The 22,370-nt window shown below is 34.7% G+C and overlaps 1 protein-coding gene across 1 annotated transcript in view; it reads right to left on the bottom strand.

Annotated features, from left to right (window-relative positions):
- Window positions 1-60: 60 nt before the first annotated feature.
- The window catches only part of NKCC (sodium potassium chloride cotransporter), a 68,305-nt gene continuing 45,995 nt past the window's right edge, over window positions 61-22,370 (bottom strand). Inside the window, exons 3-17 of the mRNA XM_088262957.1 lie at window positions 20,406-20,480; window positions 19,206-19,386; window positions 16,962-17,221; window positions 16,251-16,359; window positions 15,916-16,055; window positions 14,533-14,724; window positions 13,754-13,985; window positions 12,567-12,688; window positions 10,295-10,430; window positions 9,120-9,331; window positions 6,854-7,095; window positions 5,798-6,057; window positions 4,428-4,728; window positions 2,639-2,784; window positions 61-998 (exon numbers count right to left, since the gene is read on the bottom strand). Of these exons, the coding sequence (XP_088119083.1) occupies window positions 751-998; window positions 2,639-2,784; window positions 4,428-4,728; window positions 5,798-6,057; window positions 6,854-7,095; window positions 9,120-9,331; window positions 10,295-10,430; window positions 12,567-12,688; window positions 13,754-13,985; window positions 14,533-14,724; window positions 15,916-16,055; window positions 16,251-16,359; window positions 16,962-17,221; window positions 19,206-19,386; window positions 20,406-20,480 (2,856 nt within the window). The 3' untranslated portion in view covers window positions 61-750. The remainder of the gene's footprint in view (window positions 999-2,638; window positions 2,785-4,427; window positions 4,729-5,797; window positions 6,058-6,853; window positions 7,096-9,119; window positions 9,332-10,294; window positions 10,431-12,566; window positions 12,689-13,753; window positions 13,986-14,532; window positions 14,725-15,915; window positions 16,056-16,250; window positions 16,360-16,961; window positions 17,222-19,205; window positions 19,387-20,405; window positions 20,481-22,370) is intronic.

The following is a 22,370-nucleotide window of genomic DNA, read 5'->3' as shown; positions in this document are numbered from 1 at the left end:
GCATTGTATATGAGTGTGTACCTACTGTAAAACATGTTTTATTACTTTGCCGTAAATGCATTTTGATGTTTTAGTATGTTACATTCAGTCATTTTACATGTACATATTTGAAAACTTTTCGATGTGCAAATATAATTAACACAATTTCAATGTCATTTTTATCATTTTCCGTGTTATCCGACCTTACCGCGGCCGGTTTAGGTCGGATAATCGAGACTCTTCTGTACTAGAATTCTGTTTCTTTCATGCTTTTTTCTCAACATTAAGCCGTCAATATATCAAGGCATTAAAATGCATTCATACTGATTCAACATTTAATACATAAATTAAAATGGACTTCTACAAATTAAACACCAAATCTATAAATATGTTAACCCTTTCCACCCTGAGCATTGTTTCTCATAACTGATCAGCTACTCTGATCAAAAAAATTCGACGTTTTTCTACCATTAAAATAAATATTTTGGTTCCCTGATTTTGAGACAATCTGTCTGGCAATTCGTATGACCATGTTAATTTAGATTAACTGTATTTATCTGAAATATTTTTTGGTAGAATATACTTGGGTGATAGAGAAATCAGTGATTAAACTTATACCTGCGCCGGGCCAGACATTGTGGCCCACGGAGCTGCCTACTAGAATCATATGGGCCAGAATGTCTGGCCTACAGGGTGGTAAGAGTTAAGATTGTCATCAGGTGGCGCCTCGAATTCATAGATCGCATAGATTATTTGCGAGTTTCTTCTAGACTAGGAGTAGAAGGTCAGCACCGAGGTCTGGTTCCCCCGGACCAGCAGGAAGGGCGGCATGTCCTTGGTGAGGATCTCCAGCCAGGCCATGTAGAGCGGCGCGGATATGGTGCCTTTGCGCGGCATGGGCAGCGACATCACCACGAGTGAGGACTCCATGGAGTTCTCAAGCAGAAGTTCACGCAGACGCAACTGGCGGTTGGTCTTCTCTTGCAATGTCTCCAATTCCGTGTCAGGGATTCTGCACTCTGTTAAACAAACATGTGTATGATAATGCTGTTATTATTTCATGAAAATATAAATTAATACCGTAGAACGGGGCTACTTGAACTTTGATGTGTTACTTGAGCCCGGTACAAAAAAAAATTAAATCTGTATTTGGTCTACAATAATGAATGTATCATGACAATAAGTGTCACCTGTCAGGGAAACAATGAATCATGTCGATACATTCATTATTGTAGACCAAATACAGATCTAAATATTTTTTTTGTACTGGGCTCAAGTAACATATCAAAGTTCAAGTAGACCCGTTCTACGGTACTGTTATTTCTCATGTTAAAATTGTAAATAGATCATATTAATGGCTTATAATAGGTGAAATAAGGAAGAAATGCAAAGCTGAGATAAGCAAAAACGATAAAATTAAGAAATGTGTGTTGAGATGTTTTGGATATATGGATCGAATAAGTGAGGAAAAGACGGTAAAACAAATTTATGAGGCGAATGTAGTTAGAAAAAGAAGCAGAGGAAGACCGAGAAAAACTTGGCATGATCACGTATGTGAAATACTTGGAAACGGTCAGGTTAGGAGACGAAATAATCAGTAAAATAATAATGTATGAGGAGATGAATATAGAAGAGGCGAAGAATGTTTGCAAAGACAGAGTGGTGTAGGGTTCTATTCTTTCTGCCTACCCCTGTGAAGAAGCAGCGTGATGGTTAGTAAGATAGTTAGTTTGTAGCTTGATGTCAAAATGACATAATAACAAGAAAATCGATAGTAACTAAGAATGAAATATCAATGCGTTAACTATTATACCTCAAGAGTAGCATTTTCCAACAGGTGAAAATAAATCACAAAGAATTGTCACCTATCCTACCTAATAGGGGGAAAGCCATTTAAAATAAAGGTGTTGAAAATTATGCGGAATGCATCGAAACACGTGTCACAGTAGATTTTAACAAATAGTGGTATTTACTAAGTAAAAAATTTCATTCAAAATGAAAGATATATTTACTTTCAAGTTTTCGATACAAAATTTACAACTTCCAAAGATCTTATAATGGGCGGAACGGTGAATGTTACACAAGTGTATAAAGTGATCATAAAACCAAACTTTTATATTTCCTTTATTTAAAAAGATACATCATCTTTATTATACATCTATAATATATACAGATATGTGGCCCTCAAGAGTTACATCCGTGTTTGTATAAGATCAGACTAAAAATATTATTGATTGAATCAATCCAGTAATCATCACAATTTTTTTTTTTAACCTAAGATCTTTTTAAACTTTATAAAATTAAACAACTTTCTTTTAACCACTTTTTTTATTATCAGTACACTTTAACCTACAGGTTTCGGCAAGAATCTTGTCATCATCAGGGTTTATTAAATTCTTAAATATTAAAATACTCATAATTAATTACATTCCCTTACCAAAAACTTCCACACACTCCGTAAAAAATCCTAAATGTACATTTAGGATTTTTAACTAACTATAATATTAAACATTAAGAGTATTTTAATGTTTTAGTGGTTAAAACAAAGTTCTTTAATTTTATTAAGTTTATAAAATGTGCCACAAAGTATCTGCGAAAGACATTCAAGATATGAGATCTTATTGGTTCAAAAATCAATAAATAAAAGGCAAGGCCTTACCAACTCTGGCGCCATCAGACTCCTTGAAGCCGTTGACCAGGCTGTTGAAAAGTTGTGTGGAAGAAGCCTTGGGCTTGTCGGTGATGTCCTGAACCATGGTCAGGCTGGAGTAATCGATGCGGAACTTGGACAGCAAGTTCGCCATGCTGGAATACAAATAAGGCATCATGAGATAACTCCAGGTCATCGAGATATTTTTGAATACTGTGTCTGTATGATCTCTATCCATACAAGTTATCATCCAGTTCTGAGATCTGTTGTTACATATTATTTTGAGAAATAAAAAGACTTTGTTTTTTGATCCACTCACATTTTTATTAGCCAACTAGTTTCGGCAACAACCTGTTGCCCTCTTCAGGGTTTGATTTATTTATAAATTAAACCTTGAAGAGGGCAACAGGTTGTTGCCGAAACAACAAGTTTAATAAAACCAACTAGGTTAGTAAAAATGTGAGTGGATCAAAAAACAAAGTCTTTTTATTTCTCAAAATAATATATCAATATGATCCACAGAGTTAATGCTTTCAATATTCCAAACATCTGTTTTGACAAGTTATCATTTAGTTGGGAAGTTACAATACATTAATATATACAATACATTATTATAATCCAAGATTCAGAGTTTGCATACAAATAAAAGAGTCTCTGTTTAATAAAAGCTTTCCTCATTCTAACATAGATGGCTGTTTTAACTCACATGTACTGGATCACGAGATTGATCGATATATCTAGGAGTTGCAAAAATTTAGTAGTGTGGTTGTCAATCATGGGCAGAATTGGTAAATGTTACATGTCGCTCACTCCTTTCAAGAACGTCATAAATAAAAAAACTTGATTTTTCAGGAGAACGTTTTTAAAGTTTAAAAATAGAATACAACGTTTAAAAATAAATATCAAGCCACTTACTGAACTTTTTACTGTGCAACAGATCTTTTTAGGTAAAACCTGAAGGTTTTTTCTCCATTTGTATAATATTTAGTTTATTTAAAAAAATAATTAAACAATACCTTTTCTACAAAATGCAAAAACAACATTTTCTGCCCTGTAGCGGGTAAATATTAAGTTAAAAATATGCCACTTTTTCTGGGTTATAGTACATTTTCTGGGCATTCCGAAAACATGCACAACTGAAAATTGACGATTTTTGATTTATGACGTTCTTGAAAGGAGTGAGCGATGTGTGTTAAGTGATCACATGACCAACCAGGCCCTGTAAATGCCCAGACTTCCATATTCTCCTCCATCTTGAGAATGTCAAAAATGTAAAACATTATATGTATAGTCAATTGAGTCGTCACTGTATAACAAGACCGATTGCCAAATATCCATTAACTTATGTATCACGCAATTTTAGGTGCTTTGCCAATTCAAAAAATCCATTAATTGATTCGGCAGTCACTGTGTGCTAATATCTACCCACTTTAAATTTAATTTTCTTATTCATCTATACTGAGATGTCGTAAATGTAAAAAATAACTCCTAATTAGAGATAATCCAGATTTGCAAACAAGTATTTGGGCAAACTCAAAAATTTGTCTATCACAATAAACAAAAACTTCTTCTCTGTCTTAGTCTTCATTACTGAGGGTTGTGACCCTTGTTGAAGCAATAACTCTTCTCCAACTATCTCTTGACTGCGCTGCAGGTAGCGCTCCAACCACCGAGGTGCCTTAAATTGATCGGTCCATTGTGTGTGTGATCTTCCTCTCCCTCTTTTCCTCTCCCTCTCTTCCCCTCCAGGCTTCCAATCACAACAATACATTAGTTAAAAAGTATATTTTCCACTTACTTCCTTTCCTCAAGCTCCATCTCGTGCTTCCTGTTGGTGAGGGCGAATATCCTCAGCTTGCAGCCGGCCCAGTGGCTTCTGGTGGACAGGATGTAGGGCAGGAGGATAGTCAACCCGCCGTCATCGTACAGCCACCAGACATCGATGATGCCCTTGCTGGGCTTCTTCTGGAACACTGTCATCCTGCTCAGGACGTCCTTGGACAGCTGGATGCCATTCCTGGTCTGGTAGATGATCTGCTTCTGCAGAGCTCTCTTCTTCGGCTTTAGCTCGTTCAAAATCGTGTGCTTTGGAATTTTGGCTGCGAATGAAAAATATTTTGATTTATTTTTTATGGTATTTAGTATGTATTAACTTAAGATATCAGAGCATAGGGTGGATAAAGTGTCAATTCGAGCCTAATTTAAATAATTTGCCAATTTGACTATCCATTCATCAAAAAAATGAACAATAAATACAATTTTTACAAAAAATACCCAACATAATTTTAAAAGAGACATGTTATAATTTTAATAATACAAAATTAACTGTGTCATTCTTTTCATTTTCTTTTTTAAACCCAACATAGATAATAGTTATTTGAATTAAATATACTCATAGAGAGTTGGAATCAAATCACAAACACTCAGTTGGAAAGAAGGTTAAAGAAGAGAAATATAAGAAAAACATCAAAAACACCCATGGAAACAAAAAAATCTTTCTTTGACTCGTTTTGCAGACTGTTGCAATCGAACCTCCAGTGCAGTTTTGCATCTACTTAACACATTTTGGACGGATGTTTTTTTACATCCGCGGATCGCTGGCGACGGGATTTGATAATTACGTACATATAGTTAAGATCTTAAAAAAGAGATTGGTACACAATATTCATATAAAAACATTAAATATGTAATTCCTTATTTTCTGACTTTGAAATGAGGCCGGCGCAGAAAAATACCCTTCCCGTCCTTAAGCATTAATCGACCAAACTGGCAGAAAAACCTTTCCCTTCCGAAGTGTGTTAATACACTTCGACAGTGCTCTGCAACCGGTGTGCCGTGGCACACTGGTGTATCGTAAGCCAGATACAGGTGTGCCGCAATCAAATTCAATGTATTTGACATTTGAAATTTTTTCACTATGTATTTCATATAAAACACATAATACGCGATGACAATTTTCATAATAATATCTATTTTTGAAAATGTAGAATATACATAATAATTATTGGATGTAATTTTTTTTAATGGTCCATATATTAGTTTTTGGTGTGCCGCGGAATTCTAGGAAGAATTTTAGTGTGTCGTAGGTGAGAAAAGGTTGCAGACCACTGCTCTACGACATAAAAAATAAAAGACTCATCAAACTGGTATGATAAATAGTAAACCTACGGTTGGGTAGACTGTTGGTGTTAGAGTTCTGTAGCGTGGCATCGTTGGTCGCCAAGTGCATGATGTCCAGGTTAGAGTCAGCGTGCATCATCTGCCCCCCGCTCCCGAGAATGCGGTGCTGGATGGTCAGGTCCCCGCTGGAGGCGCCACTCGTCAGCAGGTTGGAGGGGGTGAGGGGATCGTCCTCGGTGATCTTGGAGAAGTCCAGACCTCCCGGGAGGCGGAGAATCGTCACGGCCATGCGGTTGTCGAAGGCGTTACTGGAGTTGCAGAAATCGGAGATGTAATAATGCACGCTAGCAGACATATTTGTATTATTTTAATGTCATCTATTTTTCATATAAGGAGAGGAAATGACACCGTAAGATTTGGACCTAGGACCTTCAAATGTAGTGTCTGCTGGTCCACTGATTAAACTAAATATGTACTTAAGTTAAAAAATTTATTATATCCTTTTGAATGTAATCACTTCACTACCTCTATTGTATTTTTGACAAAACCATACCAACCATCTGCATTGAATTGGAAATTAGACTGGTCGTGCTTGTAAACATAAGTGAGGAGATTTTTTTTATTAAATGTTTAAGTATGAATGGTTAAAAAATTACAATTTTGTATTTTTATAAAACTGTAAAATGATGATTTCTTAATCACTGATCTTTCTCACCTTCAACTCCTTACTTTGATTTTTAAAAATAAACAAAATGATCCTATTTATTATGTAGAAGGTTCATATGTCATTAAGTGAATTTATGTTTCTTCTAACTAAAAAAAAGATGTTTTATTTTAATATGGAGGAATAATCTAGTGTGGGCCAATCAGGAACTTCTGAGCATTTGCTCATTGCTGGGAGGAAACCACATAAAAACTTTTCAGGAGAAGGCGGACTGTTGACTGTCGTCAGCAGACCTTCCGTTCCACTAGAAGAGGGTTCGGCATTTTGTGTCCTAGCTTGGTATATGGTAGGTACCAATGTCATCCACTATTTTTATCATGTATAAATTGGTGTAGTTATTTCTCATCAAATTTATGAAAAGACAAAGTAAGGCCACTTACTGCAGCACATTGAAGTAGGAATTGAGGTCCTCCCAAGGGCAGGTGCGCCAGTCCTGCTTGAAGCCCATCATGAGCACGTTGGGGGCCAGCTTGCCCACGCCGGCCGCCTGCACCAGCGCGCGCGCCCCCTCCTCCAGCCCGAAGCCGTCCACGCGCGCTATGAAGGCCTTGATCTTGCGGTCCCGCAGCCACTCGTACCCGCTCTTGTCGGCCATCGCCTTCTTGCGGTGGGAGATTTTAACCTAGAACCGAAAGAAGACACTTAACTAAGAAAACGCATTTCAAATCAGCTGGGTATAATACATAATGATCTGTTCCATGTGTCCGAAGGAGTTTTACGAAGCGGGATTCTTCTAACAAGAGTCTTCTTGCTTACTTTTTAATTTGTTTTTTTAATGTATACGCCTTAAATGTTAGTTTGTAATATATATATTAATTATTGAATAAATTTAATTGAAAATTTAATTGAATTGAATAATGCCTTGCCCTAATCCTGGGGTTCCCAAAGTGTGCGCCGTAGAAATTAAGTAAAGGTAGAAAGTAAACTTGTGAGTGCGCTGCAGGCTGAAAAAGATTGGGAACCCCTGCCCTGATCAGTAATGTTACTCTGAACTGATACCTGAAGCGGAGGGTTGATCACCTTTCCTTAATGTGTTAATGATCAAGATAACACTGCGTTTTTTCGATGTAGTGCCCTATGCACCATCGAGTGCGGTTGACATAAAAAAAAATCAGGAATGAAAATGGTCACTTGAATATATGCAATAACTTTACTTTTTTTAAGAGATTCATGGCAGCTAAGTGGCAATGGGCAGGACATGTTACAAGACGGACCCCTAAAATTTTAAGATGGACACCTCAGGAGAACAAGAGGCGTGGGAAGACCTCAAACAAGATGGTCTGACGACATAGCTGCTGTGGGGGATAAAAACAGGCTGCAACAGCAACAGATAAAAAAAATGGAAGGACACGGAAGAGGCCTATCTCTAGTAGTGGAGGACAAAAGGCTAAAGGAGAAGAAGTCAATTAAAAGCCGCCTACTAGTAGTTACTACGTGTCACTACGGTACTAGAGCTCCGAGGTTCAATTCCTAGGTCAAAATAAAAACCATGTAATACTTTTTACTCTTGATATTTATTTAACAGTATTTTGGACTGCATAGCTCGACTGATCACTCTGCATTTATGCAGTCAACAATTAAGATACACTGTGTCAATATAAATGAAGGGGCATTGCGCCATTGGGTGTGGCTAAGAACTCAAAGAAGTTAATAGATCATAAACAATCTAAGAAATATTTCAATGAGCAATTTTTTTTCCTTGAAAGTGTTGTTAATAAACAAAATTCATTTTCTGATTTGAGAATTTTGGATTTCTAATATCACTCACTCCTTTCCACAACGTCATATATTAAAAAACTTGATTTTTCTGGAGATCGTTTTTAGTTTAAGAATTTAATAAAATGTATTAAAAATAAATATCGAGCCACTTATTGAACTTTTTACTATGCAACAGATCTTTTTAGGTAAAAACTGAATATTAAGTTAAAAATATGCTGCTTTTGCTGGGATATAGTACATTTTCTGGGCATTCTGAAAACACGCACAACTGAAAATTGACGATTTTTTATATTGGACGTTGTTGAAAGGAGTGAGCGATATGTCAGTTGTCTATTTTTCAATTATTGAATTAATATTTTAGAGGAATTGAGTTGACAAAAACTTATTCATCATCATAAATTTACCACAATTTTATCCTCATTATCTCAATTGCTTTGCGCTTGAAGATTTTTGGCATGTGCATACCGCTAACTCAATTAAATTCATAGACTTATAACTATTTGATTGTACTTATATGATTCTGGTATAATAATTTTGAAAAGTAAAAAAAACTTATATATTAAAAATATTCCGTACTAAGACTTTATTTTCTTGGTGCCATAACGGCGGCACTTGAGTAATATGGCAAACCATGCATGTCACCTCTATGGCGGCACTCCAGTGCTAAGGGTTAAGTCTGGTTCTCTTAACCGCCCTATGCATACGAACGTACGTGATACGCATGGTTTTTCTTCACCATTCCGCGGTTTCATACCTGACAATATTTTTTTGACAACAAACGCTGTGATTTTTTTGCTTCTTTATAAAAAAATATGCCTGAAAATAACTCGAAGGTAGAATGGTTAATGAAGAATTAAGAGATTGCTTATAAATCAGATATGAAGAAAAGCGACTGCCGTAGTAGGTAAAATGACATTTATTGTAAACCTGTGATATGTCCCCGCACAGTAGCAGAGAGTTGTTCTTGGTGATGAGAGAAGCCAGATCCATGAGGGGAGGTCTGGTCTGAGGATTACCAGCCAACACCAGGATCTGGGGCCGGTAGTTCTTCACATGTTCATCCATGTTGGTTATCCTGAAGGCCGATGTAAGAGCTGTCTTGTACGTCTGGGCTTGCGTCGAGGAACCCCAATTTACATCTGCAAAATTTACAGGCTTTCGTTTACAAATGCTGGATATTTCAGACATTTCCTGGTTCATTGAGTTGTGAAATAAAATGTCTAATGACAGGCGCCGTGGCGTAGTTAGGTAGACGCTCGACTGCGAAACTTGCGTCGCGGGTTCGATTCCCGCCAATTGCAAAATTAATTCAAGAAAGATTTATTTTCAATTGGTCTGGGCGTTAGTAATGTATTTTTCACATTTACCTTCCCTATCCTTACTATCCTACCTGCAGACAAGCATCTAAAATAGAAGTTTTGCGGGTTATTCCTATAAATAAAATAAAAATATAAAATTTAAAAAAAATGTAAGTTTGTATTGGAAAATGTTAATTATTTACTTTTGAAATTTTAGTAATTCGTATATCAAAAAAAGGTGATTATTAAAACTGCATTGATTATGTCACTGAATGATAACATAAACCATCCAATGACAGGTCGTAAGCTTTTAATTTTTAAACCTTCACCATGGTGTTCAATACAGGATTTCTAAATTGAAAGAATATTTATTATGAATATGAAAATTTTATTAAACTCAAGTGTAATGGTCAGCACGCTCGGCTACTGTATTATAGGTCCCGGGTTCGATTCCCAAGGGGTCAATTAAATATAAGTGATTTTTTCACCCTATTATTTATTTAATATTACCCAGGACTGAAACCGAGGGATGATCACCTTTCCTTCATGTGTTAACTAACGATCAAGATAACACTATGTTTATATGAAGCAGTACCCTATGCACCATCGGGTGCGTATAAGAGTTTGAAGAAAAAATAAATAAATAAAAATTATAAAATTTGCATTTTATTTTATCTTTTACCTAATGTTATCAGGCGAATATTGTTATCAAAACTGTCAAAAATTGTCGGTATTGATTCTCGGTACCAAAGTGATCACAATAGGCAGATTATATTCTAGTACTTTATAAGATTATACACTGACCTGGTTTCCTGTAAACTACAATGAGGTAAAGGGCGAAGATGATGATGAATGTGATGAGGGATGTTGTCCAGTCTATCAGGAACATGATGGTCACACACATGATAAACCCAACCAGGCTGAGCCAAACATTGTAAAACTGGAAATAAATTCAAAATATATATCGTAGTCGTACAGGAGAAAGTGACTACATAACTAACATAAGGGCCAATAAAGTCACTTTTGCTTGGCAAGAAAATAAACATCAATGCAATTTGTCATTTTTAACAAGTCAATATATTATACTTCCAAGTATAAAATACTTTGGGATTTTTTCAGGGTAATGTTAAGCTAGTAAGATATCAAATGGTCAATGATCACGTTTTTGTAAAAAATGCACTTGGTCACTTTCTCCTGTATAACTACGATATGTGAAAATCATTACAGCAAACATTGGCACAGCATTCAATGGAAAAAAATGGCTTCCAATATCGTTTAGTTTCTGAATTTTACGCAAGTCTTTTATACATTATATTATCATCATCAATCAATAAAATTCTTCTTGACCTTTTCCGCACAAAATGGTGCACAGGGCACTACATTGCATGAATACAATGTTACGTTGATCATCAATTATGTAAAGGCAGGATAATCAGTCCTGCATTTCCGGTACCAGTATCTGGTGATATTAAATAAATATTATTTTTTGACATCTCATCAAAGATAAAGAAGAATATGGAAGTCTGGACATTTACGGGGCTGACGACCGTCATAGGCTGGTTAAAGTTATCACTTTACACACGTGTAACATTCACCAATTCTACCCATTATTGACAACCAAACTACTCAAATTCTTGGAAGTTCTATATATGTATATGAACCAATTTTGAAACTTTGTTCTTGAATCACTAGAGACATCTATTGGTGAGATGTAAAGAAGCTTTTTACGAAGCAGAAACTCTTATATTAGTATGTGAGGTCCGAATCCTGGATTATAATCACACACATCAGAAATGCCAGAAAATATCATTTTCATTTTTATTATTTAAGCTTATAATTTGACCAGATAATTTATTTACAACATTTTGAGTGTATCCATATTCTTCTTCATCTTTGATGAGATGTCAAAAAATAATGTGAAAAATAACTCCTATAATTGGAGATAATCCAGATTTGTGAACAAGTATTTGGACACACTCAAAATGTTGTAAATGAAATAAACATTGGAGAGAATAAATATTTCTTTTTCATGTGGCATGTATGCCTGAAGAAAGTTGGCCGTAAAAGGTATTTGACTGGAGGTCTAGAACAGTGCCCAGACAAGATAGTCCGATGACATTAGGAAAGTGGCGGGCCTGCACTGGAAGAAAGTCGCGTCCAAAAGAACTGTGGAAGTCCAAGAGAGAGGCCTTTGTTCAATACTGGACACAAGAAGAAAGAAGTAAGTAAGTAAATCAGAGAAACATTGAATTTAACCTGTCCGGGAGTAAGTTTTTTTGCTTTTTTTTAGTTTTTATAATTTTATACTATATAAAAAATATTTACACCAGTAAACATGATTTGATTTGTGATTATGTATATTGTTTAACCTTTTAACCGCGTTAACTTTGTTCCTGAGAGACGCCCGTGTTCGGCGGTATTTTGCCGTTTTTTAAATGATTACTTTTATGATGTATTTAGTTGAGAAACAATTTATTTTCCTAAACAAAAACGTGCAATGGGATTCATTGTGCCTTTTTGGTACTCTACAATACACTTGTGTCACATTATTCTTGAAATATATCGTAATATAAACAAATAAGATCGTAACATAAATAAATCAAAGCATGCATCGTGTGTCACTCTTACCCACTGGCGATGCGTAGCGTCTAGAGTGAGACAGATATAGGGCATGATTATGGCACGAACTAATTATCGACCTCAAGAAAAATCAGGGATCTGTTCTTTTATTTATCCTTGTGATGTTACAAATTATTAGTCAGATATTTCAACAGATGTCATAAGGCCAAAGATTGACGTATTATTTTATCCAAAGTTACACACCATGAAAAAATCCCTCCATGTTGAACTGAGGTTCGAAACTTGGAGCACATACGCTTATGTCAGACGCGTATGGGGCATGTTTTGTGAAAACACATACGGTTATGCGAGCCGCGTGGATCCGGTTAAAACCACAGATGGCAGTACAAGTGCCATTTTAGATATAAATCTCCGTACATGTACGGCCATGCTCCTAGACAGGTTAACATTGGTCAACAGAAAACGATTGACCGTATAAATCATAGGATCAACTTACTCTAAATGTTGGTCTCCATCCTAATGGTTTGATGAGGGCGGCGTGGAAGGTACAAAAGTTTATAAGGGCATACGACGCGAGGTAGAAGTTGGATATCAGCGGTGCAATCAGATTCAATTCAGCTAGAAAATGAATACATAAAATGTAATGATTGTAGTTCACAATACAGTTCAAAACTACTATAATCCTAAAATTGTTCAACTAAAAACTCTTATTGGACACCCTAATTTTCCAAGATTGATCAGATATGAATATCTTGGTCAATGCATATATTTACTATATAGTATTTATGCATTTTAATGCCTAGATATTTTGACGGCTTGATATTGAGACAAAAGCAAGCTGGAAACAGAAAGTGAACCTTCTGCATATCTGTCATCAACATACATTTTTGTGTCCTCTTAGTAAGTCTTTGCTTTTTCGTGAAATTAGCATACTCCGTTATCAAATGGAACTCATTGAAGTATACAAAAAGAAAAAAAAAATTGAGGGCACTAATTTAGTTCTATGATAACACTTAAATATCTTTGATTTCTTAAGAAAAAAAACATGAAATTTATTAAAAACATTAAAAGTTTTAAAAAAACATTAAATCATAAAACTACTTGCTCAAAATAATCATTTTACTCTTAAATGATTCCACAAATTTAACGCAAATAACCCAAAATAATATAATCAGATTTATGTTTCGTACTGACATTTCTTGGTGAAACTGCATTTTATAGAAGAAAATAACAACTTTGCAATTTTTTCCATATGAATTTTATTTGACCAGCAACCGGGTTGCGTCGTAACTGACATCATCAGACTGATGAACATCATCTGATGGTTGGGACCAAACTGATGAACATCATCAGATGTCAGTTAGGACGACTGTCCAGTATTTCGTAAAACTGATGAACATCATCACATGTCAGTTAGGACGACTGTCCTGTATTTCGTTCTAACTGACATCTGATGATGTTCATCAGTTTGATGCCAACCATCAGATGATGTTCATCAGTCTGATGATGTCAGTTGCGATGCAACCCAGTTGCTAGTAAAATAAAATTAATGTGGAAAAAACAACATAATATTTTATTCTACAAAGCAATACATATAATTTAGTATTGCTATTATAAAAATTGGTTGCAGTTCCAATACTTTTTGATAGACTAAAAATGTTAATGTACCAAAATGCCTTTTACCTATTAATAGGAAGACCACGGCCACTATGAAGGTGAGCAAATATCCTCTGTAGGGTTCTCCGGCCTTTCCGTAGCCCTTTGAGAAGAAGATGAGTCCGGGATAGATCCTGTCAATCCCGAGGGCCTGGATCAGCCTCGGCACCGACAGAAGGTTGGTAAGGGCCGTACTGAGGGTGGCCGCAAAGCAGCCAGCGTAGATGAAGGGCCCCCAACCAGACATCAGCTGCATGACCTGATGGAAGAAAAAAAATGTAAAGTGAAACTCGGATTTTACATCCCCGTATTTAACATTTTCCAGCCAATTGCGTCTAATTATTTTATTTTTCATATTTTTACTACCCGCATTTGGATTTTTTTCCCCCAGTTTACGTCAAAAATATCCTGTTATTCAATTTAATTTAATTAAAAATTATTTGCGATCATCCTTTACGTGCAGTCCTTACATTCTTTGTTTATTTTATTTGAATTTCAAAAAAAAAAATTAAATTTCAATGCCCCCAATTTATACTTTCCCTCCATTTAAGTTTTTGAATGCAAAAAAACTCTATGGTTTTCACAAAAAATAACTAAAATTAAAATGTATTTTTTCAATACTGCGCACTTACATTTTCCCTTCATTAAGTATTTTTTTCAGTCCCGTAAAAAAACATAAAATAGGGGTTTCACTGTATAAACAAAATAAAAACATAAGTCTATAACATATTGTCATCCAGAAGGTTAAAGGCAGTTGTGGATTCATGTTAAATATATAAAAATATGTTTGTAGGTAGTAAGCTTACTGAATAGCTATTGTGCAGGCCAAATTCGCAGTGGGGGGCGCAACTGGATATAGTTCCATTGATGAGGTCTGTGACGTTCCCCGAAGCATCCCTCAGAGCGGCACCACCAGCAAATAGTACGAACAGGACATAGCTGATCATGGAAATCAGCAAAGCGAGAAGAGTTCCCTTCGGAATAGACGATGCTGGGTCCTTTAAAAAAAATTAATAAAAGAAGTTAAATAAATTACAACCTCCAATTCTCTAGTCATTACTGCTATTCTCATTTACCTATCAATTCTTCTACCTCTTTTGTCTTTCCCATATAACAGTAATGCTTTTCAGCTTAAACTTCTTTATTTTCGTCATGTATTTCCCATCAAATAAATTGACTTCTTTACCCAAAAATTTAAAGCGCAAGACTGACCACCTTACCATCGTTTAATTGACAACCAAGCAGTGGCGTGCATGGAGTTTTTAATCCGGGTAGGCAGTAGGGTTGGGTAAGGATAAAGCATAGTAGGCACTGGTCGTTTTTCTATATGAAGCACGAGTAATCCAGGGTTGGCACTGCTTTTCTGCCTATATAGAATGCACGCCTCTGCGATCAAGGTAACACCGTGTCTATCAGATGCAGTGCCCTACGTGCCATTTGAGTGCGAATAAGGCTCAAGGAAACAGAAGATAACAAAAAAATAGTCACATTTTCTTGTTATCTTCTCACACACACACACACAAAAAAAAGTCATTAAATTAAGTGATTGGTATTTATTTACAAACAGGTAAAAAGATTGTTAATCACAATGCATTTTATTGATAGCAATTAGCTACTTAAGTACAGTTTGTTTATCAATGGTATATTGATAACAAGTAATAATAAGAGATAAATAACATTATTGCCAATGAACTACATATCGTAAATGTGTGCTAAAATCTTAATCTTAATTTTGAAATCAATGAGGCCAATGATTAAAATATAAACTTATTAACACAGAATTAAAGGATTTTATTTATATATTATTAAATAAAGAATAGGTCAAATTATAAGCTAAAATAATAAAAATGAAAATGGTATTTTCTGGCGTTTCTCGTGTGTGTGATTGAAATCCAGGATTTGGACCTCACATACTAATATATGAGTTTCTGCTTAAAAAAGCTTCTTTACATCTCACCAATAGATGTCTCTAGTGAAGTTCTAGTGATTCAAGAACAAGGTTTCTTAATTGGTTCATATATATATAGAACTTCCAAGAATTTGAGTAGTGTGGTTGTCAATAATGGGTAGAATTGGTGAATGTTACACGTGTGTAAAGTGATCACTTAAAACAGCCTATGACGGTCGTCAGCCCCGTACATACCCAGACTTAAAATAAAAAGGATAGTATTTTTTATCTTTTTTCTTACCTTTAAATCCCCGGAGATGTTGGCCCCAGCTTGAATTCCAGTAACGGAAGGGAAAAAAATGGCAAACACAGAGAAGAAATCTTGGTTCACCTTTTCACTGTATCGATAGTCAGGTTTCCAATTTTCTTTGAAAACATTCCCTGAAACAAATAAATAAGTAATCATACAAAATTTTAGTTTCTTTGGCAAGGATTTAAAGCTTTCATATCACAAAGTACTTAATTCTAAAGGTTGCTTCACTTTTTAGTGAAAATAGTAGTCTATAGTGAAATTGGAGTGATAGAAACAGAATTAAGTGAGGTAATACTTGACACAACATTAGAGAAAATGCTTACAATCAAATCCATGGAATCCCTCGGCTTGCGCTTCTAGATTAGTGGGTCCAATTGCCGTTCCTATGATAAAGTCAATAATAGCTCCGACAATGATGGCAATCAATACATTCTGGAAACACAAGATAATTATATTTTTAAGATTGCAAAATTAGAGTGAAATTTAGTGGTGGAGGTTACTATAAAGGTAAATTGTAGGTTCTCAATACCTTACAAACAATACTGGAATGTTAATGGACTATGAAAGGAGGCAATGAACTATGTGTCTATTAAAAAATAAATAAAAGGTGACTCTAATTTGATGAGTAGTTTTTAACCACATGTTTAAGTTTTCAGTAGAACGATTTTTTTATACATGTTCATTTAGTATTTAGCTAAATTACTGGGATTAGTTTTAGAAAGTAGCTGCTGGTAATTTTGACACAGTATGGTTTTGTTTCCACACAATTTGATGCATTTAAAACAATGTTGCATTAACATAATGCACTTTTATTATATAGTGCGTTTGAATCGCTCATTTCCAATTCTGTAGGGTCGGTCATTATCAATTTATTTATTTATTTACTGGCAACGATTTGGGTGAATTATTTATTTCTTCGTTCACAGAAAAAGCCTTAATATTCATTACTCTGATTACACTTTTATAGATAAGGCCTATAAGATTACTCAAAGGGATTAGAAATATTATATTTGTATTAGCAAGGTCCAAATTACCTGCGCCTTACTCTCCCACTCCATTCCAACAGCGCAAATTAATATCATCACAAGTAGAGCAATCGTGCCGATGATTCTGACATCATTATTGGCCCCGTCAATGATTTTCATGCCATTGTTTTTGAGGAGGTCATTCAGGGAATTGCAGAAACCTATGGTGTTCATGCTCGCCGCTACTGCATTGGCAAAAGCAAACACTATTCCTACAGAAGCTCCAAACTCTGGGCCGAGTGATCGAGATATAATGTAGTAAATACCACCTGAAAATAAACCAAAAAGTATTACTTTTGTACCATATTTTAATGTTATTGAAAACTAAATTAACCACTTAACAGTGGAATTTTGGCGATAAAATTTGCCAGTGCAAGAAATCGTCACAAACAAGTTGAAACAAGACTACACAAACACCGTTCGGGTTAGTTTATAAAAACAAATACATTAATATATTTGGCTCAGGCAAATCAATACAGAGATGTCAAAATACAATTTTCCCGAGCAGTACTCGGGCTTATCATTACAATGTCACCACCTTGCCCGAGTCACACTCGGGCGGGAAAGGTATTTCTTTTGTACCATATTTTTACTTTTGTACCATATTTTAATGTTATTGAAAACTAAATTAACCACTTAACAGTGGAATTTTGGCGATAAAATTTGCCAGTGCAAGAAATCGTCACAAACAAGTTGAAACAAGACTACACAAACACCGCTCGGGTTAGTTTATAAAAACAAATACATTAATATATTTGGCTCAGGCAAATCAATACAGAGATGTCAAAATACAATTTTCCCGAGCAGTACTCGGGCTTATCATTACAATGTCACCACCTTGCCCGAGTCACACTCGGGCGGGAAAGGTATTTCTACCCGTTCGGTCGATTGATACTTAAGGACGGGAAGGGTATTATTACCTTCTGTGAGGGTCTCATTTCAAAGTTGGAAAAGAAGAATTACATTTTAAATGTTGTCAAATGAATATTATGTACAAATCTCTTTATTAATGCTTAACTGTATGTACAAAATCATCAATTCCCGTAGCCAGCGATCCGCAGGCGTAAAAAAACCATCCATCCATCCATCCATCCATCAAAAAAAATGTCATCAAACTAATGTATGGCACCACACGCATGAATTTGCTGCAGATAATGGTCAAACAAGAAGAATATATTAATATATCTAGCCAAAGAATTAATAATTTACTAGAAATCCCTTTTTGAAAATCCAGACTCGCGCAAAGACACTCATTTTTCATAGCTCCAAAACTGTTTGTTCAATTCATTCCACAAAGACCATATGTTAGACATTAATTACCTAAGTTTGTTTCGATTTAAAATTTTGCTTAAATTATTTATTGAATAAACATATATAGGTTCCTTTGTCTTTTAAACTTATAACTCATATAGTATATATACATATACAGTGAAACCTCTATCTATTGTTCCTCAAATAATCGTTTTCCCGGATGTGTCGTTTATTTCTTCTACCCCGAATGCATTTCATACAAAAATAGATTGCATTGATCGTTTCTCTATCACCATTTTGCCGCATTCATCGTTTGAATTACGCTGCATATTTGATATATTTTGGCTGTTTTTTTTTTTACATTCTTCTCAATATCGTTTCATTCGATGACAATATTCTAACGTGTGGGATAGGAACTATCGAAAGACTATGTGACGCAAGGTTGACGGATACAGCGGGAAGGTCGATATTGATGAAGAGGAGCTGCTGCCTGTACCTTTATTTTCATAAACATGCACACTCTTTGAAAGATTGAAAACTTTCTTCTGCGCATATTCAATGCCGAAAAAAATAAATTTCAAAGATGAAATATACTGTTGACTTACGGAAATAAAACAGTAAAAAAAAAAATTCGATCATATATTATTTAAAATAAACAATAAATTTTAAATATTTTTTTGGGTCTGTTCAACTTTGCATTTTTTTAAAAATAAATACATTTATTTACATCTAAACCTTGTATTCCTCTTAGAATTTGAACCTACCAATGTTTATTCAGATTGGGAGTTCTGTGTCTTTACTCGATAGCATCTACTTGTGTATCAACTTCTTAATCCCGCAATCATTGTTTTCCCGCATTCATAGTTATTTTAAATAGGTCCCTTTAAAAACGATAGATAGAAGTTTCACTGTATATATATATATATATATATATATATATATATATATATATATATATATATATATATATATATATATATAAAGTAATGTTCGTGAACTTACCTCCTTTGACTTCTCCGTTGGTGCTGATGGCAGACAGGGAAAGAGTGGTGATGACGCAGACGCAGGCCGAGATTCCGATGATGAGCAGTGTGTGTCCCATCCCTGACTGGGCCACCACCCATGACAGGCGGAGGAACAGCATCACACCCCAGATGTTCAGCAGACATGGTATCAACACTCCCTACAAATTGATTTAACTCAATACATAACTCAGGAAGCATTAGATGTTTACTTATAATAATAAAAATAATAAAACCCTTATCCGCACCCCAATGGTGCATAGGGCACTGTGTCATATTAACGCAGTGTTATCTTGATCGTTTACGCATGAAGGAAAGGTGATCAGCCTTCGGCTTCAGGTACCAGTCCATGGTAATATTGAATAAATATTACAGTGAAAAAATCACTTATATTTTTACCCCCCTTGAGAATCGAACCCGGGACCTCCGGAACGGTAGCCGAGCGTGCTGACCATTACACTACGGAGGCGGACATCGCTCGGCTAGCTCAGTCGGTAGAGCATGAGACTCTTTACTTATAACATAAATAAAGTAACATTGAGATGTTACTTTAGTTTTTTATTAAAAAAAATGGAGAAATATTTGTGTTTCTTTAATTATTTACAAAAATACTTTAATTTCATACTATTTCTGTGAGCCTAAGCGGCTCATTATTAGAAATAGGTATCAAATTGTGGTAGAGTGGGTTCGAACCGAGAAACTCTGGCTCAAGAGTCCGCGATACTAACCACTAAGATTAACTAAAATTGTTGCTCTGCTACTTTTTCCCACTCCATTAACAAACTCTTCTTCATAATTTCTTGCTGTGAAACACGATGCGACTCCATAAGCTCTTCAGTGGTCAGTAGTTGGCTGTAATCTTTCACAAGTTCTTCAATATCGTTGCTATCCACCCCAAGTCCCATGATATTGGCTAATGACACAATCTCGTTGACTGTACTGTTACTGTTTCAAAATTACATTTGACAACACTCTCTGGCCAAAGTTTTTTCGAAGCAGAAGTGAGGGACCTTTTTCGGTTTACCAAGAGGCGAATGTCTCGGTTCACAAGTGAATGTTGTGAAAAAGGGACTTGTCCTTCCTCTGTTACTCGCTATGCGAAACATCGCTCGTTAAGTTAAGCCACTTTTTCACAAATTTTTTTATCATGTCCCACTAAAAAAAATTAGTAAATGTTTACCTGAATCCATCCTAGTTTAATTCCCATATGTTCTTGTACTTCTGGAGTAGGCTTAGAATCATCGAGACCCTCATCCTGTAAAAAAATACAATATTAATAAAAAATTTAGAAAAATATTATATCCTTATAAAGAGATGTCTTGCTCCATACGATGACTACGTCCCTGGCCCCATGGTTGAAAACATATCGCTCACTCCTTTCAAGAACGTCATAAATCAAAAATCGTTAATTTTCAGTTGTGCATGTTTTTGGAATGCCCAGAAAATGTACTTTATCCCAGCAAAAGAGGCATATTTTAAACTTAATATTTACCCACTACAGGGCAGAAAGTGTTGTTTTTGCATTTTGAATAAAAGGTATTGTTTAATAATTTTATTAAATATACTAAATATTTTTTAAATGGAGAAAAAACCTTCAGGTCTTACCTAAAAAGATCTGTTGCACAGTAAAAAGTTAAATAAATGGCTTGATATTTATTTTAAATACATTGTATTTATTATATTTTTAAACTTTAAAAACGTTCTCCTGAAAAATCAAGTTTTTTTTATTTATGACATTGTTGAGCGATATACTAGGTACCTACTGGAGCACTATGGAAGAAAAAAGTTACAATTTTATTAAGTTTTATTTTGTAAAGTTGGTTGCAGTGTTGCCAACCAGATGAAATGAAAATTAACAATTTTCTAGAAATAGACTGTATCAAGCTAGAAAGAGAAAAAAAAAAAACAAAACCTTTTCTTCAAAATGCAAAAACTACACTTTCTGCCATGTAGCGGGTAAATATTAAGTTTAAAATATGCCGCTTTTGCTGGGATATAGTACATTTTCTGGGTATTCCGAAAACATGCACAACTGAAAATTGACAATTTTTGATTTATGACGTTCTTGAAAGGAGTGAGCGAATTGTCATTCAAATACTTTCTTGTTTTTTCTTAGTTCACCTTCATAGTGAAATGGTGAGTGTATTTTGCTATAGCTCTGAAGGTTAAACATTCGATTCTCAGGGGGGCCAAAATTAATACGAGGGTTTTTTTTTTACAAAAATATCTATTTAACATTACCCTGGGTAAACATCTTAAGAGCATGACTGAACCCTTACCTCAATTTACAATCAAGTTAACATTCCATCACATAACAGTGCCCTATGCACCATTGGGTGTAGATAAGGTTTGAAGATGAGTTTCATGTTGAATAAGCGTACTCATTGTTGCAGAAAAATCTATGAGATATCAATACAAAATGTATTGAATTAGAAAATCTTTGTACTTGGGTAAAATGCACTAAAACAGCTTTCAAATAAATAACAATACTAACAGTACAATGATGACATAATTTTGCCTTGTCATTTTTTAAATTTTCTTGTATATTTGATTTATTTAATTTATACTGTTTTTTTTTTTTAACAAGACAGGTATTATATATTACTTCCTTAGATTAAATTACTTATTTATTTTATCCTATCGTTTTGAAACTAATGCAAAGAGAAAATGACAAGCCAAAGACTTATTGGAGAATGAGTTCAAATGGTTAAAAAAAAATGCATATTAAAATCAACAGCAATGAAAAAAGCACAAAAAAGTGATAAAAATAGTATGTCATGTTTAGAATTATATTTATTATTATTATTTATTTTAAAACATATTACATACATAAGAGTAACATACATATTATTACCGATGAGTAATTTCCATTACTCATTAGGATTAAGGTTAACAAGATTAACAACATTTTAACACAAAGTAAATAAGATACTTTAAAAAAAACAAAAGCAATGCAAAAAAGAGCAGAGTGCAGAATATTAAAAAAAAAACAGTCTGAACAATAGTAAAAAAATAAACAAGACTGAACGCACACATAAGAACACAAAGGGCAAAAAAAACACATAAGGTTTGTTTAAAGGAAATAAATAAAAAAATATAAGTAATCACTAACACAAATATTTTTCCATTTTCCTAATATACACGA

This window comes from Brachycentrus maculatus, unplaced genomic scaffold, assembly GCF_059751285.1.
Source record: "Brachycentrus maculatus isolate JH-2025_06_01 unplaced genomic scaffold, ASM5975128v1 h1tg000194l, whole genome shotgun sequence".
Lineage (NCBI taxonomy): Eukaryota > Metazoa > Arthropoda > Insecta > Trichoptera > Brachycentridae > Brachycentrus > Brachycentrus maculatus.
The sequence above is the reverse complement of the archived record's forward strand: the minus strand, read 5'-3'. Positions and strand labels throughout refer to the sequence as shown.